Source organism: Macrotis lagotis, chromosome 1 (genome assembly GCF_037893015.1).
Source record: "Macrotis lagotis isolate mMagLag1 chromosome 1, bilby.v1.9.chrom.fasta, whole genome shotgun sequence".
NCBI classification, from domain to species: Eukaryota; Metazoa; Chordata; class Mammalia; order Peramelemorphia; family Peramelidae; genus Macrotis; species Macrotis lagotis.
In genome coordinates, this window is record NC_133658.1 from 87,953,078 (window position 1) to 87,969,119 (window position 16,042).

Consider the following 16,042-nt stretch of genomic DNA (forward strand, 5'->3'; position numbering starts at 1 on the left):
CTCATTATGTACTATTAGGTTTTGATTATATTTTCCTACTGGGACCATCTTCTACCTAACTTCCTGATTTCTAGGGATATGCCACCCCATCTTTCTACTCACCTAGGTCTACAATCTCAAGAGCCACCAAATATATTGCCAAGTTTTGATTCTAACTCCAAAAAATATGTCTGTCCTCTTCTCTTTTCTCCTATGGCTATCATCCTAGTTCACATCTCCCAATTCTAATTTTTGCTCTCAACAAATGGCAGCTCAGGTCTATGTCATATTTTTGTGCAAGGAGTTTCAGTGGCTCTTTACTGCTTCTATGATAAATTAAAAAAAATTATTTGCATATTATTTAAAGGGCTTCACAATGTGGTTCACAATGTGGGAAGTATGTATACTTCCCAGACTGATTTCAAATCACTCCCTTTTTAATATTCTATTCTAAACCCCAACTGGCCTACAATAAGCATTCCATTTTCACCCTTCAAAATCCTTAGCTTCCTGTAGGAGATGGATTAAATACATTCTTAACTAAAAAGTCCCTCTTGCTGTTGTCTCAGAAATTATTCTATATATTGATTTTGGATGGCCTCACCTATTTATAGTCAGTTTCCCACTAATAATACTGTAAGTTTCCTGACGGTAGGGGACCATTTCATTTTCTCTTTATATACCCAATGCCTAGCTCAGTACCTTACATGTAGTAGGGTTTAGTAAATATGTATTGAATTACCCAAAGGTTGGGATAAATGGCTAAGAAATCATTTTTGTCCTGAGAGGGGCAATCAAACTCTTAACAACAGTGAGCTCTCCAGTGGCAAGGGATAGGTTAAAAAATGAATCTCATTTAAATTTCTAATCAGTTTGACAAAACATACTGGTCCTACTTCAGTAGCTTTAGTACTTACCAACACAACATTTCTGACACCACTTGGTTTCAGGAATTTTTGCAGATACAGCAAATTTCCTAAAAGATAAACAGAAATAGCAAATACAATCCCATACTTCACATAACTTTTCAAGTGATAATGCTGATCTGAAGGTTTGATCATGGCATCCCCTTACCTTATTAACTCCAATGGCTCCTACTAGGACACAAGGGGGAAAGTGTACATAGTCTCAGACTCAGCTATACTGTACATGTGACACTTCATCTCCCTTCCCTATGGCATGCTGTTCCTTTCTCCTTTCCCCCTCTGCCTGCAAGGTCCTAGGTGCCCCCTTCTCATTCCTGCCCTTTAACATCTCCCAATGTCCTCTCAGACTCAGTTCAATAACTAGCTCCCCATGAAGCCTTTCCTGAAGTCATGTAGCTGTTCCCCTGCCAGGTCACCCGATGTCACAAAACCCACCAATGTCTTAGCTTCCTCCCAAAGGCCACTGTGTGGCTCAAATGAGAGGAGACTAGTGAAGTTCCAGGCCCAGGGCCTGGCACATCTAATTATTTCTTCCCTCCCTTCCTTCCTTCCTTCCTTCCTTCCTTCCTTCCTTCCTTCCTTCCTTCCACTTCTCTCCACAATCTGTACATGCATGCATAGAATAGCCTCCCATGTTAGAATGCAAGCTTTTAGGCAAGGGACAGTTATACTTGTATCTGGTTATGTCCAGAATCTTGTTCTCTAGAGTCTGACTCATGGTGTTTGAGAAATTCTGGTTGAGGAGGCCAAGGAGATCATTTTATACAGATGACACTGACTTGAACTGGTTTGTTTGGGTGGGATGGGCAGAAGTGAGATATAATAAGTGATTTTTAAAAGGTGGCATCGATTTATCCTGGCTCTTGGAGCATGTGCAAATCTCTATGTTCTTCCTAGGGCAGCAGACCCTTCATGTACGGCCTCAAAGCCACATCAAGTTAAGAACAGCCCTGATTTCTTCCCATTTCATATACTGTAGTATGTATCTCTGACAAACATATATAATATAATGAATTACTGATAATTGGTTATGCAACATATATTTCCCAAGTGAATGGTAAATTTAATGAAGGAATGGTCTTCTCTAAACTTTGTATCTAATCCAGTGCTTGGTGAACATGACTCTTTATACCAACATGGGCCAACTATGTTTATACTATAGTTCTGAAAATAAGCTTTAGGACACTAAATTGACACAAAAGCATCAGTAAATAATGTTAAAGGCTAGTAAAAAATGGAATGCTTTAAGGAACTAAAGATATTTAATGTATTACTGAGAGACTGATTTAAAATTATTGTTTAATTTCATTTGTTTGTTATCTGTCATCAGTCTAATGGACTATTATTGTCCAAGGGCTTCTGACCCCACTGCCACAATTTTTCCTAAGATTGCTGATACCATGCTACAAATTCCAAAAGATTTTTCTGTTCATTTCTGCTAGCTGTCTCTTTGCTTTTGTTGCTAAACTCTGAGAACATATACAACAGATGCCTCTGCTTTTTTCTCTCTTTTAACTCTACAGTCTGGTTTCCAACCTTCCAATCAGACTCTCTCTCCATAGTAAAGAGTCTTTTTTTTCAATTCTCCTTCCTGACCTCTCTGCAGCCTGTTATCCAGTTACCCTCTTCTCCTAGATCCTCTCTTCTCTAGGGTTTTATGATTGCTCCTTCTCAGCCTCTTTTGCTAAATCTCCATCCAGATCAGGTCTGCTAACCAAGGGTATCGTCCATGCTCTGCTCTGGGCTCTCTGTTCTGGCGACATCTTAATGTACTTGGTGATATTATCAGCTCCCATGCTTTCAAATTTAATCTTTATGCTGATGATTCTCAAATCTACTTATCCAGCAATAGCTTCTCTGTCACCTTCAGTCTGTCATCACCAACTTCTTCAAACAGGGAGTCTCAGAGACATCCTAAACTCAACATTATCTAAAATGTTACCTCATTCTTTCCCCCCATAACCTCTCCTTTTCTTATCACCCCAATACTAGTAAGGGTACCACTGTCCATTAGATTGTGAGCTCCTTGAGGTACAGATTGTCTTTTATTACTTTCTGTTTCCTTAATACTTAGCCCAGGGTTTGACATGTGTCATCCTTGACTTCTCACTCCTAAATTCAATAAGTTGTCAAGCTGTTGTTTTCCCTCCATTACATCTTTGTACTTGCCCCATTGTCTCCTCTGACACTGATATCAGCCTGGTGCACTTTTTTAATTCCTAACACTTGGACCACTGCAATAGGATGCTGGGTGGTCTGCTTCCTCCAAGTCTCTCCTCCACTCAGTTGTCAAAGTGCCAGGTCTGATCAAGTCTTTGCCTTTTCATTAGACTCTAGCAAGCTGCTTATTACCTCCAGGATCAAAGACAAAATGATCTCTTTGGTATTTGAGAACTTCCTAACCTCTTTCCTTATGCCTTACACTCTAGCTCAAACCTGGCCTCCTGGTTGGCCCATGAAGAAGATACTCAATCTCTTGGCTCTGGGCATTTTCATTGACTGTCCACTCTGCCAGCAACACTCTCCCCTCCTCATCTCTTTATCTTGCTTATCCCTATTAGTGCTAGTGCCTTCCCTCACTGAGTTCCAATTTATCCTGTTACACATCATTTATCTATGTAATTGTATCTTGTCTTCTCCATGTCGTCCTTGAGAGCAGGAACCATCTTTTGCCTTTCTTTGTGACTCTACTAATTTTGTGTTTAGCACATAGTAAGCACTTAATATTTCCTGCCTAATGGACATCGCTGGCAGCACGGACCAACCATCCCCCTTTGGCTGTCATGATGTGTCTTCTGTCTTCTGCTCTTTGGGGCCAACATCATGTCCAGTCTTTTTACTGCAATGCTCTACTCTCAGGCCTGTCTTGGTTCCTTTTTTGATTTTTATAATTTTTTTTTTTTTAGGTTTTTGCAAGGCAATGGGGTTAAGTGGCTTGCCCAAGGCCACACAGCTAGGTAATTCTTAAGTGTCTGAGACCGCATTTGAACCCAGGTACTCCTGACTCCAGGGCTGGTGCTTTATCCACTGCACCACCTAGCCGCCCTTGGTTCCTTTTTGATTTCTCTCGTTCTATACTTTCCCTTGGAGAACTCACTGACCCCTCGCCCCCGAACCTAGCTTTCCTTTGGGATTCTTTAAGGAATGTGCCTCTAATAAGCTAATTTAAAATTATTGTTTATTTGCCTTTTTATTTTCAGAGGCATAATTTTGTCTGAAGATTGCATTAGCTTCATCCCAGGAATGATGATAAGCTGATGCATGATAACTTTCTTCCACCCTTTCAGAAACTGCTCATTCAATAATTTATCAATAGATGAGGGTCACAGAGGAATATGGAGGATACAGTGCTATATGAGAGGACTCATTTGGTGTTCCCCCCTGCCCTTACAATGGCTAGGAACCACTCTTAAGATCACAGTGTTTTCCATTTGGTTCTTTGGAGTCTTTCTGTTACTCTAGGTTCTAGCAGCCATGGAGAAGTAAATCTATTTTATGTCTAGAACGGGGATGCTAACCGGGAAAAAAAAAATCCCTAGACTTTTGCCTCTTAGATGGTAATGTTTCTTTAATAGTGCCTTTTTCCTTTCCCTTTAAGGGAAATATTAGCTAGGGGGGGTGGAATCTGAACCAAGGTCTTCCTGCTTCTCAAGTTAGCTTTCTAACTCCACTAAGGTGTATGGGTTTTTTTTTTTTTTGGTTTTGGTTGCTAGACTAAAGAAATTACTACTATATCATTTTTATATCATCTATTGCCCTGTTTCTTACCTCCCTCCCACCATTTACATAATTTCCCATTCTGTTATTTTTTTACACAATATATTGATTCAATCATGGGAAGTGAGGGTAGCTTTAATCCATGGAGAACTCTTCTACTTTGCCTTCTCCTATTTTTAAAATTCCTCTTTTCATCTTTTGATGATTTATCATTATTTTGTCTGTCTCCCTGTCAAAAACAATAACAAACATCAGAGAAATAATTTTAATATTCAGTTATCGGGGATATTTGTAAGTTTAATAATTTATTTCTATTTTTTCAGGAATATACCTAGAATGTTTCTCTTTGATTGAACAGTGATTTTATTTCTTTGATGATTAGGCCCACGTATCTAGAATGTATGAATTTGGGGTTATAGTTTGAGTGCCTTTGCATCTTGTAATGTTATTCCATTCTCATTTCTCAATGAATAAGGAAGAAACCTGTGTTATTCAAATCTGCCTGTCCTTCACATCTAAAGATTTTTCTCCTTACTGCTTGCAATACTGGTAATTACTGATTTTAGTAATTCTAACTGTTAAAAATTTTCTAGTTTTAATTGTGGATTTTTCAAAGGCTATATCTGTAAAGTCTTTCAATGAATGCTTTATTGATTGCATTTAAAATTTTGGAAATTTTCCTTTTACCATGGCTCATAATAATCTATGCAAATTTTTAGAAGCTTTGATCTCTCATATTTTTCTGAGATCCATAATGCTCAGGTTATCTGTCTGCATTCTATCTTCAAAATTCATTGTGTTATTTATATAGAATTCTTGTGCTATTTTAAATGATGTTTTTCCCTACTCTTCTGCCAAAGTTTCTCTACTTTAAATTCCAGATTTTATTTTTCTCTTTCCTAGAACTTGTTTCTTTGTAGAAATTCTGTACCATACATTCAGTTTTTCTTATTCGTTTGGGTTTTGCAATTCTGCATTGAATGTTGCTTACTTCCATTCATGAACATTTCTATTTTTAACATTTCTGAAGTTATGATTTTTGGGAAGTGCTCAGGATTCTCCTTTCCATCAGATAATATTAATTCATTTTCCTTTACATTATAATAGGGACAGGGACTATACTTATGATTTCAATGGTACCAAGAACTCCCAGGTAAAGAATCTCCCTCTCCTAAGCCAGGTCTATATTTTCTCTGAAGTTTTTCATCTTGCCCAGAGAACTAACAGATTCAGTGACTTGCTCAGGTTCAGAACCCAATGTGTGTCATTGGTGGAACTTGAATCTAGAGCTTCCTGGCTTTGAGGTCGGCTCTTGGTCTGCTACATTGAGGTTGTAAACTACTGACTTATGGGTCCAATCTTTACAAAAGGAAATAACAGGCAAAAAAGTGGTCCTTGGACCAAAATGTGCCAATCCCTCTATTATGGTAGGCTACCTTTCTCATAGAGAACTATTCAAAATGCTTCCATTTCTGAAGTTTTACTATTCTTTTTGTTTTTATTTTCTCAGGTACATCTGCTTGAGAATTAGGTTTTTATTACCTCAAATTCCATCTTATATTCCCCATTATTTGCCTCTGGGATCCTCCTCATTCTTAGTTACTCTACTGCTACACATACCCTTCAGTCTAAACTGCTGGGTGGTCCTAGAATTCTCATGGTAAAGAGTATAGGAGAGTCAGTTGGGCCTGGATTCATGCTTTAAATGATTGTTGGGTCTCCAGGGTCTATATTTTTTAAGGCCTGATCTTTGTTTTTTTTGTAGTATTCCTTGCTAGTCTTGTTGCCTCCATTCACTCCTACGCATTGCTCCTTTCTGTCACAAGGCTGGTCAGCTATTACTTTTGGGGATAGAGAGATTCAAATGAAGCCACTGCCATGGGGGGAGTCCCCTATCCAAATCTCTGGCCTAAGTCTTTCATTTTCTTGGGCTCATTGCACTGAGAATGCATAATAGGTTGGATGTAGAACAGCCATTGAATGAGAGTTTTAAATATTAAAATTTCTTGCTATTAATTTATGTGATTTTTATTTTATTGGGGGTTTTGCATATTTTCGTAATTATTTTAGATCTAAAACAAGACTCTTTTGAAGCTTTGGAGTTTGAGATGTTTGCAGAAAACAAATATGTACAATGTTTCTATCTTCTTGCTGGTCACAAGAACTCTCAGAGGCAATTTTAAATATTCAACATGCCAAAAAAGATTCGGAATATACTTCCTCTTAAACCCAAACTTTTTTTCCTACTTTCTGTTCTCTCTAACAGACATAGCACTCTATTTTCAGTTACCTAAGCTTGTATTCTCAGAATCATTCTCATATCTATGACTCTCTCCTCACCCCTGATTTCAATCAATTCCCAAGACTGTTGATTTAATCTCCTGCCTTCCCTTCTCCATCAATATGATGACCCCCCCTTAGTTCTGGTCTTCATCACCTTTCCACTGACCTCTAAAAATTGGCCTTCCTGCCTCACATCTTTCCCCTCTTCAGTCCAACCTTCACATGGTTGTTAGATTTATATTTTTAAAAGCACAATTATAAATTTTTTGCCATGTCAATTCCTTGCTCAACAAACCAAAGTGGTTCTCTTTACCTCTAAGAAAAAAGGAATTGTTTGGCTTTTTAAACCCTTTTCAGATTCCTTCCACATGACAGTATTTCCTCTTTCAATCAAGTCATGCTTGCCTATTTCCTGTTGCCTCGCACATGATATTTCAGCTCTATTTATATCGTTGCAAAGGTGATCTCTCATTCCTGGTACATTTTCCTCCTTTCAGCTCTACCTCTCATAGATTCTAGCCTTCTTTCAAAAAATTCCTGAATTTTCCCCTAACACCAGGAATTAGGGCTTCTCTAACTCCTGTTGGAAAGTTACTTTGTATATCTTGTATTTGGTTATCTAAGTACATGGTCATTTTTTCCCATAGGATAAAATATCAATTTTTAAAATTAAAATGATAAATTTCCATAAATTGTTAGTTCATAAAATGTAGTTTATTTTACTATGAATAAAAATAACATAACTGAAAGTACTAACAAGATGAAAAAAACCTTTAAAGCTTATTGGGAAGAAAACCCAGAAGAAAAATGACATACAAAGAAATGAAAATAGAAAAAGAAAAATAGAAATAAAGTAAGAAAAAAGAGAATGAGGCAAAGTTATTGAAGGGAGAAATGAGAAAAGACAAAATTGGATAAAAAAAGTTTCTACTCATCAAAGAATGGAATTTTTGAGAACAAAGTCTGATGCTTTAGTGTTGTACCACCTTGAGCAAAGATGTCTCTAAGAGGGCCAATAACATATTATGTCTATGGCTAAATCAATATACAACCTCTTTGTATACACTCACCTGGGCAATATTCGGTCAGGGAGCTTGTGTGCTGGAATAGCAACAGGTAACTTTTGCATTTGTCTTGCATAATCAAAAAGTCCAGGTAAGTTATGGGAATAAAGCTGAGATGCTTTACCTGAAGGAAAAATGGTATATATAAAATAAAGCTTCAGATACATGAAAGAATCTAATGCTATTTTCTCTAATATTTTAATAACACTTTAAAATATAAAAGACTTACCAGATATTGATAGTAGGCAATTATTCATTACATATAACCAGGTACATCTTCGGGGAAATAGCTGGTGAGAAAAATGAAGAATTTTACAAAGGGCTATACACATAACATTCTAAAAATATGTTATATATTGAGAACGTAGATTTTCAAATCAACAGGACCTCAAACTTTTATTTTTTAAATTTTATTTATTTATTTATTTAGGTTTTTCAGCAAGGCAATAAGGTTAAGTGGCTTGCCCAAGGCCACACAGCTAGGCAATTCTTAAGTGACTGAGGCCGGATTTGAACTCAGGTACTCCTGACTCCAGGGCAGGTGTTCTATCCACTGTGCCACCTAGCTGCCCCAACAATCTCAAACTTTTAAAAAAATATTTAACCTACGACTTTTGAACATCATATGTCTATAAGCAATTAAGTTTTGAACTGTTGAGATTAATTAGCACAGAATCAATCAACAAGTATTTATTAAGTATACAAATGCACTGGAGATACAAATGCAAAGAAACAAACTAACTATTTATATTTTGATAGGAAGACTAGTACTTATAAAATTATACAAAACATAAACAATGATCCTATAAGTATAATTACCTAAAAAGCAATTAATAGTTGGTAGTATGGGAGGTAGAGTGTTAAAATTTCAGGGGAATCTGGAAAGGTTGCATATAGAGGCACTTCAACTTAAAAAAAGAGAGAGAGGTGCTATGTGAGGGAAATAAGAAAATGGCCTAATCCAGGCATGTGGGATAGCCAGGGCAGAGGGATGGAGAATGGAGATAGTGTCCTAAGTGAGGAGAAGGGGCTAATTTGGCTGTATGAAGGAAAGCAAGAAAGGGAGTAATGTTCAATGAGAAGGATAGGTTGATGGGCCTTCCCAAGAATTAAAGAACAATTAATTCCAATTCAATCTAAATTAATTGAGATATATTTCTTTTATGACACCAATATGGTGCTGATGCCTAAACCAGGGAGAGCCAAAACTGACAAAGAAAATTATAGACCAATCTCCCTAATGAATATTGATATAAAAATTTTAAATAAAATATTTGCAAAGGGATTACAGCAAGTTATTACTAGAAAAATATACTATGGTCTGCAGGATTTATACCAGGTATGGAGGCATGGTTCAATACTAGGAAAACAATCAGCAAAATTGATTATATCAATAACAAAACTAAAATAAACCAAATGATTATCTCAATAGATGCTGAAAAAGACTGAAAAAAAATACAATGTTCATTCCTATTAAAAATACTAGTGTCTATCTAAAATCATCAGCAAATTTTATATGTAATGGGGAGAAACTTGGTAGCATTTCCAGTAAGATCAGGGGTAAAAATCCCCATTATCACCACTATTAGTCAATATTGTATTAGAAATGTTAGCTTTAACAATGAAAAGAAAAAGAAATTGAAGGAATAAGACTAGGCAATGAAGAAACAGAACTCTCACTTTTTACAGAAGGTTTGATAGTATTATATTTGGAAAATACTAGAAAAATCAACTCAAAAAATACCTGAAACAGTTAACCACTTTAACAAGTATCAGGATATAAAATAAATATACACAAACCATCAGCATTTCTATATTTTATCAACAAAGCACAACAGCAAGAGATCCACTTAAAGTTTCTATAAACAACATAAATACTTGGGAATCTACCTCCCAAGACAACCCAGAAAACATGAACACAATTACAAAACACTTTTCACACAGATAAAGTCAGATCTAAACAACTAGAAAAATGTCATTTGCTCATGCGTAGGTTGAATTAATATATAATATAAAAATGACAATTCTATTTAAATGACTTATTATTCAGTGGCATACCAATCACACTACCAAAATTATTTTCAGAGCTAGAAAAATTAGTAATAAAATTCATCTGAAGGAACATAGGTCAAGAACATACAGGGAATTAATTTAAAAAATACAAAGGAAGGTGGTCTAGCCATACCAGAGCTAAAACTATATTATAAAGTGGCAGTCATCAAAACTGTGGAAGTGGATCAATGGAACAGACTGTGTACAAAAGAAAGTAGTAAATGGCTATAGTAATCCACAGTCACCGTTTGATAAACCAAAAGACTAGCTTCTAGAATAAGAATTCACTATTTGATAAAAAAAAGAAAAAAAACTGCTGGGAAAAACTGGAAAATAGGATGGCAAAAAGTAGGCATAGACCAACATCTCACACCAAGATAAAGTTGAAATGGGTACATGATTTAGACATAAAAGGTAATACCATAAGCAAATCAGGAAAATGAGGAATGGTCCTCTGGCAGATCTATGGAGAGGGGAGGAGTTTATGATCAAATGAGAAAGAAAACAGATTGCAGAATGAATAGTTTCGATTAAATTAAAAAACTTTTTTTTGTACAAATAAAATCAATGCAACCAAGATTAGAAGGAATGCAGAAAATTGAGAAAAAAACTTTCCCTGCTAGTGTTTTTGATAAAAGAGTCATTTATAAAATATGTAGAGTACTGAATCAAATTTATAAGAATACAAATCATTCTCCAATAAATGGTCAAAAAATATGAACAGGCAGGATTTTCAGAGGAAGAAATTAAAGGTATCCACAGTCATATGAAAAAATGCTCTAAATCATAACTGATCAGAGAAATGCAAATCAAAACAACCCTCACAACTATCAGATTGGCTAAATTTGTCAAAAAAAAAAGGAAAATGATCATTGACAGAGAGGATGTGGAAAAACTGGGACACTAATGCACTGTTTTATGAATTTGTGAACTGATCTAGCCATTCTTGAGAGCAATTTGGAACTATGCTCAAAGAGCAGTAAAACTGTTCATACCTTTAATCCTAGAATACTACTACCTAGGTCTAAATCCCAAAGGAAAAAAATAATGTAAATACCATCATGATCGCCATTTATATTTGAGGAAACTGAAGACAGGTTAAGAGGGGGCAAAGGGGGGCGCATATGGTCATTCACAGACCAGGAGGGAGGTCAGAGCCTCACACACTGAGATCTTTGTGGGAGTGTCCCAAAAGCTCAGGAAGCACCCCCAAAACAGGCTCAGGCTGGGAAAATGAGCAAGCAGAGAAACAAGAGGAAGACCACTGAGAAATATTTTGCATATGAGCCCAAGAAGGATCAAAATACTCAGTCTGAAGATGAGGAAGCACAAGCTCCTGAATCTAAAGACTCCAAGAAAAAAACAGAAATTGGGCTCAGGCTATGACAGAGCTCAAAAAAGACTGAAAATCAAATGAGGGAGTTAGAAGAAAAACTGGGAAAAGAAAGGAGAGAGATGCAGGAAAAACATGAAAATGAAGTCAGCAGCTTAGTCAAGGAAATCCAAAAAAATGCTGAAGTATTAATAGTATGCTAAAAAACCAGCTTAGGTCAAATGGATAAAACAGTTCAAAAAGTTATGGAGGAGAAGACTGATTTAAAAAGCAAAATTGGCCAAACGGAAAAAAAGAGATGAGAAAACTCTCTGAGGAGAACAAATCCTTCAGACAAAGAATGGAACTCAGGGAGATTGCTGAATTTATGAGAAATCAGGACTCAATACTTCAAAACCAAAAGAATGAAAAATTAGAAGAAAATGTGAAACATTTCATTGAAAAAACAACTGATATGGAAAACAGATTTAGGAAAGATAATTTAAAAATTATTGGAATACCTGAAAGTCATGATCAGGAAAAGAGCCTTGACATCATTTTCAAAGAATTACTACAGGAAAATTGCCCTGACATTCTAGAAGCAGAGGGCAAAATAGAAATGGAGAGAATCCACCGATCGCCCCGGGAAAGAGATCCCAAAAAACCAACCCCTAGGAATATTATAGCCAAGTTCCAGAAATCCCAAGTCAAAGAGAAAATATTACAAGCAGCCAGAAGGACACAGTTCAAATATCGTGGAGCTGCAGTCAGGATCACACAGGACTTAGCAGCAACTACATTGGAAGCATGTAGGGCTTGGAATATAATATACTGGAAGGCAAAAGAGCTTAGAACGTAACCGAGAATCAACTACCCAGCAAAGCTGAATGTCCTCTTCCAGGGAAAAAGATGGACTTTCAATGAACCAGGGGAATTTCAAATGTTCCTGTTGGAATGGCCAGAGCTGAACAGAAGGTTTGATCTTCAAATACAGGACTCAGGTGAAGCATGGAGATTGGAGGAGAGGGGGGAAATATGAGGGACTTGATGATGAACTGCATGTATTCCTGTATAGAAAAATGACACTGATAATACTCGTATGAACCTTCTCAGTTAATAGAGCAGGTAGAGGGAGCTCTTATAGTTGAAGCACAGGAGAAAGCTGAATTTGAAGATAAAATATGGTGTAAAAATGGAGTCAACAGAAAAAAAGGCAAATGTAATGGGAGAAAGAAAAAGAAGAGGGGGGAATAGGCTAAGATATCTCATATAATAAGTTTTTTCTTTATTTCAATGAGCTACTGCAATGATATGGAAGGGGGGGAAGGCAAGGGGGAATGAGGGAATCTTTGCCCTCATCAGAGGTGGCTAGGAGAGGAAACAGCAGATATACTCAATGGGATATAGACATCTAGAGTAACAAGGGGGGGCAGGGGGAAGGGGTGGGGATGTGAGTGATGGAGGAGAGGATGGACCATGGGGGGAGAGTGGTCAGATATAACACATTTTCTTTTTTACTTCTTGCAAGGGGCTGGGATTGGATGGCCTGTCTGGGACCATAGGGCCAAGTGGAAGCTGGGTCTAAGGGGTGGTAGGGGGGCTTGGGGTCTCTTGGCCCCAGGACCAGGGATCTGTCTGCTGTGCTACTCAGAGACCCTACAACAGAGTCACAGTGAAAGGAGAGAGAAAATATAGTACATGGTAGTGGAGAAATAAGAAAGGAGGGAGTTGCGATCAGCAATGGCAACGTTGGAAAAATATGGAAGTAACTTTTGCGATGGACTTACCATAAAGAATGTGATCCACTCGTTACAGAGTTGTTGGTGTTGGAACAAAGACTGAAGCACATTTTTTATTATTATTATTTTGGGTGGGGGGTGCAGGGCAAATGGGGCTGGGTGGCCTGCCTGGAGCTGAATAGCAAGGTGATCTTTGGATGTCTGAGGCCGGATTCGGACTCAGGTGCTCCTGGCTCAAGGGCCAATGCTCTGTCCGCCACCCCTATTATTATTATTATTATTACTATTTTGTTTTGTTTTGGGTCTTTTTTTCTCTTTTTTTGTTTTTTTCAGGGCATTTGGGGTTGGGGTGGCTTGCATGTCACACGGCTGGGTAATTGTTGGGTGTATGGGGCTGGATATGGGCTCGGGTGCTCCTGGCTGCAGGGCTGGGGCTCCATCCATTGTGCCACTTGGCCATACCTACAATTATTACTATTATTTTTTTTCTTAATTTTAATTTTTTTCTCTCCCCTTTACTTTATTGCTCAAGCGAGTCTATATTTTTGGGGGGGGGAGGGGGTATTCTGTTTACTCTTAAACAAGAATATTTTATTAATGTATAAAAATACATTATTTGTACAAAAAAGAGAATAAATAAATATAAAAAGATAGTGGCTCAGGGAGGGGGCAGCTAGGTGGCGTAGTGGATAAAGCACCGGCCCTGGAGTCAGGAGTACCTGGGTTCAAATCCAGTCTCAGACACCTAGCTGTGTGGCCTTGGGCAAGCCACTTAACCCCTGTTTGCCTTGCAAAAACCTTAAAAAAAAAAGAGTGGCTCAGGGTGTCTGAGGCCAGATATGAGGGGTCTTCAGGCCTCTAGGCTCATCACTCTATTCTCTGAGTCAGACAGCTCCTTAGAAAGGGAGAAAAGAAGGAGCTGAAGAAGGAAGCAATAGGGATAGGAAAAGGACCTAGATCAGGTTCTTTTTGAGTAATGACTAAGCAGGGGATTCTTAACAAAATAAATGTAACAACAAAACATAAAATAGATAATTTTGATTATGAAATTGTAAAACCTCAGCATAAACAAAACCAATTTAGGATAAGGAAAGTTGAAAAAATGACATTAAATAGCACTGATAAAGATCGATAATAGCAGGTAGTGATAAAAATATTCAAGAACATTATCCAAGTGGTCAGTCATTCTCAAAAGAACTGTAAACTCCTAATTTCTTTATGAAAGCTGGTTCTAAAACACTAATAATGAGAGAAATGCAAATCAAAATCTTCTTATATAGAGAAGATAGGAACAGTCAACACTAGAAGGGTTGTAGAAAAAAACACATTAAAATGCAGTTGATAAAGCTATGAACTGCCCTAACCATTCTGGAAAGTAACTAAATTATACTAAAAATATAACTTAGTTCAGAGTCTGAGGCTCATTTCTAAGTATAACAAGGAGGTTAAACATAGAAAGAAAAGTCCCAAATACAACAATATTTTTAAGCACCATATTTTGTAGTAGTAAAGAATTAGAAACACTAGATAGTAGTACATGAATACTAATGCTATGCTATGTAATAAAAACATTAAATATAATCAACACAGAGAATCATGGTTAAAATTACACTAACTGATGCAAAGGAAAGAAATAGGAGAACCAGAAAAAGAAGAAATACAATGTCAACAGTAATGGAAAAAAAGCAAATAATAGGGCGGCTAGGTGGCTTAGTGGATAAAGCACCAGCCCTGGAGTCAGGAGTACCTGGGTTCAAATCCGGTCTCAGACACTTAATAATTACCTAGCTGTGTGGCCTTGGGCAAGCCACTTAACCCCATTTGCCTTGCAAAAACCTAAAAAACAAACAAACAAAAAAAACTAATCATATAATAATAAAATTACTGAATGCTGCATAATTATACTGACACTGTTTTGGCCTAAATAGGTGAGAAAATTGACCTCTTCTTTGCAGAAGCAGGGGATGATGGGTGTGAAATACAAAATATACTTGTGAGCTCAGCAATTTTTAATTTTTTAGGTTTTTGCAAGGCAAATGGGGTTAAGTGGCTTGCCCAAGGCCACACAGCTAGGTAATTACTAAGTGTCTGAGACCGGATTTGAACCCAGGTACTCCTGACTCCAGGGCTGGTGCTTTATCCACTAAGCCACCTAGCCGCCCCTGAGCTCAGCAATTTTACTGAACTGTTTCTTCTCCACTTTTAAAATTCTTTATCTAAATGATAGCTCTGGTAATAGCAGAAGAGAGGTAGGCTGAGAAATGAAGATGTAAAAATAAAAATATTTACTATTTTTCAAAAACTATTCAAAGGAAATAATAATCATAAGAACTAGTTTTTAGATTATAACTTTACTAATGAAGTCTAAGAAATGTCCAGCTGTACTTAACAATCTGAAACATAAATGAGTACCTTTAATAATGAAAGCAAACCAGTTCTGTCAGATAAGGTATGTTTCCCCAGTCCATCCACCTCCCTTTCTCCACTGCCCCAGTCCTACTCTGAGGCCTCTTCCGGCTGGGAGGTGACTCTGTGGTCCTTGAAGGACACACCAGAAGAGGTGAAATGCTGGCACATCCTACCAAGCTATGGTTAGGAGGAAACCACCTTGATGGCAAAGACAACTCTGTTTTCCTCTCTGAGTCTCCAACACCAATATAAAACTCAACACATTGGAGGCGCTAAATACTTTTTCAAGTGAGATAAAACAAAATGACTAACCTGTTCCATTGATGTCTCATGTAGCTCATTAAGGTTCAAGGTATATATCCCTTCCTCAGCACCAAATATCAAATACTGATCTGCAATAAGATAGAAAAACAAAAATAATGTGCTACAGAGATCAATTTATGGAAATACAAAACTCTTTTTAAAGATGTCTATATGCTAAAAACAAAACAGAAACAAGCCAATGCTACTAATTTATTTCCCTTATTTTTGCTGCAAGTATCAGAAATATTAGTAACTTGT

The 16,042-nt window shown here is 37.1% G+C and overlaps 1 protein-coding gene across 3 annotated transcripts in view; it reads right to left on the reverse strand.

Moving 5' to 3' along the window:
• The window catches only part of MAP4K3 (mitogen-activated protein kinase kinase kinase kinase 3), a 212,985-nt gene that overhangs the window by 29,567 nt on the left and 167,376 nt on the right, over positions 1–16,042 (reverse strand). For all 3 annotated transcript variants that reach the window (XM_074204313.1, XM_074204329.1, XM_074204320.1), the window contains 4 exons: positions 15,794–15,873; positions 8,199–8,259; positions 7,976–8,093; positions 897–955 (listed from right to left, as the gene is read on the reverse strand). In XM_074204313.1, the coding sequence (XP_074060414.1) occupies positions 897–955; positions 7,976–8,093; positions 8,199–8,259; positions 15,794–15,873 (318 nt within the window). The remainder of the gene's footprint in view (positions 1–896; positions 956–7,975; positions 8,094–8,198; positions 8,260–15,793; positions 15,874–16,042) is intronic.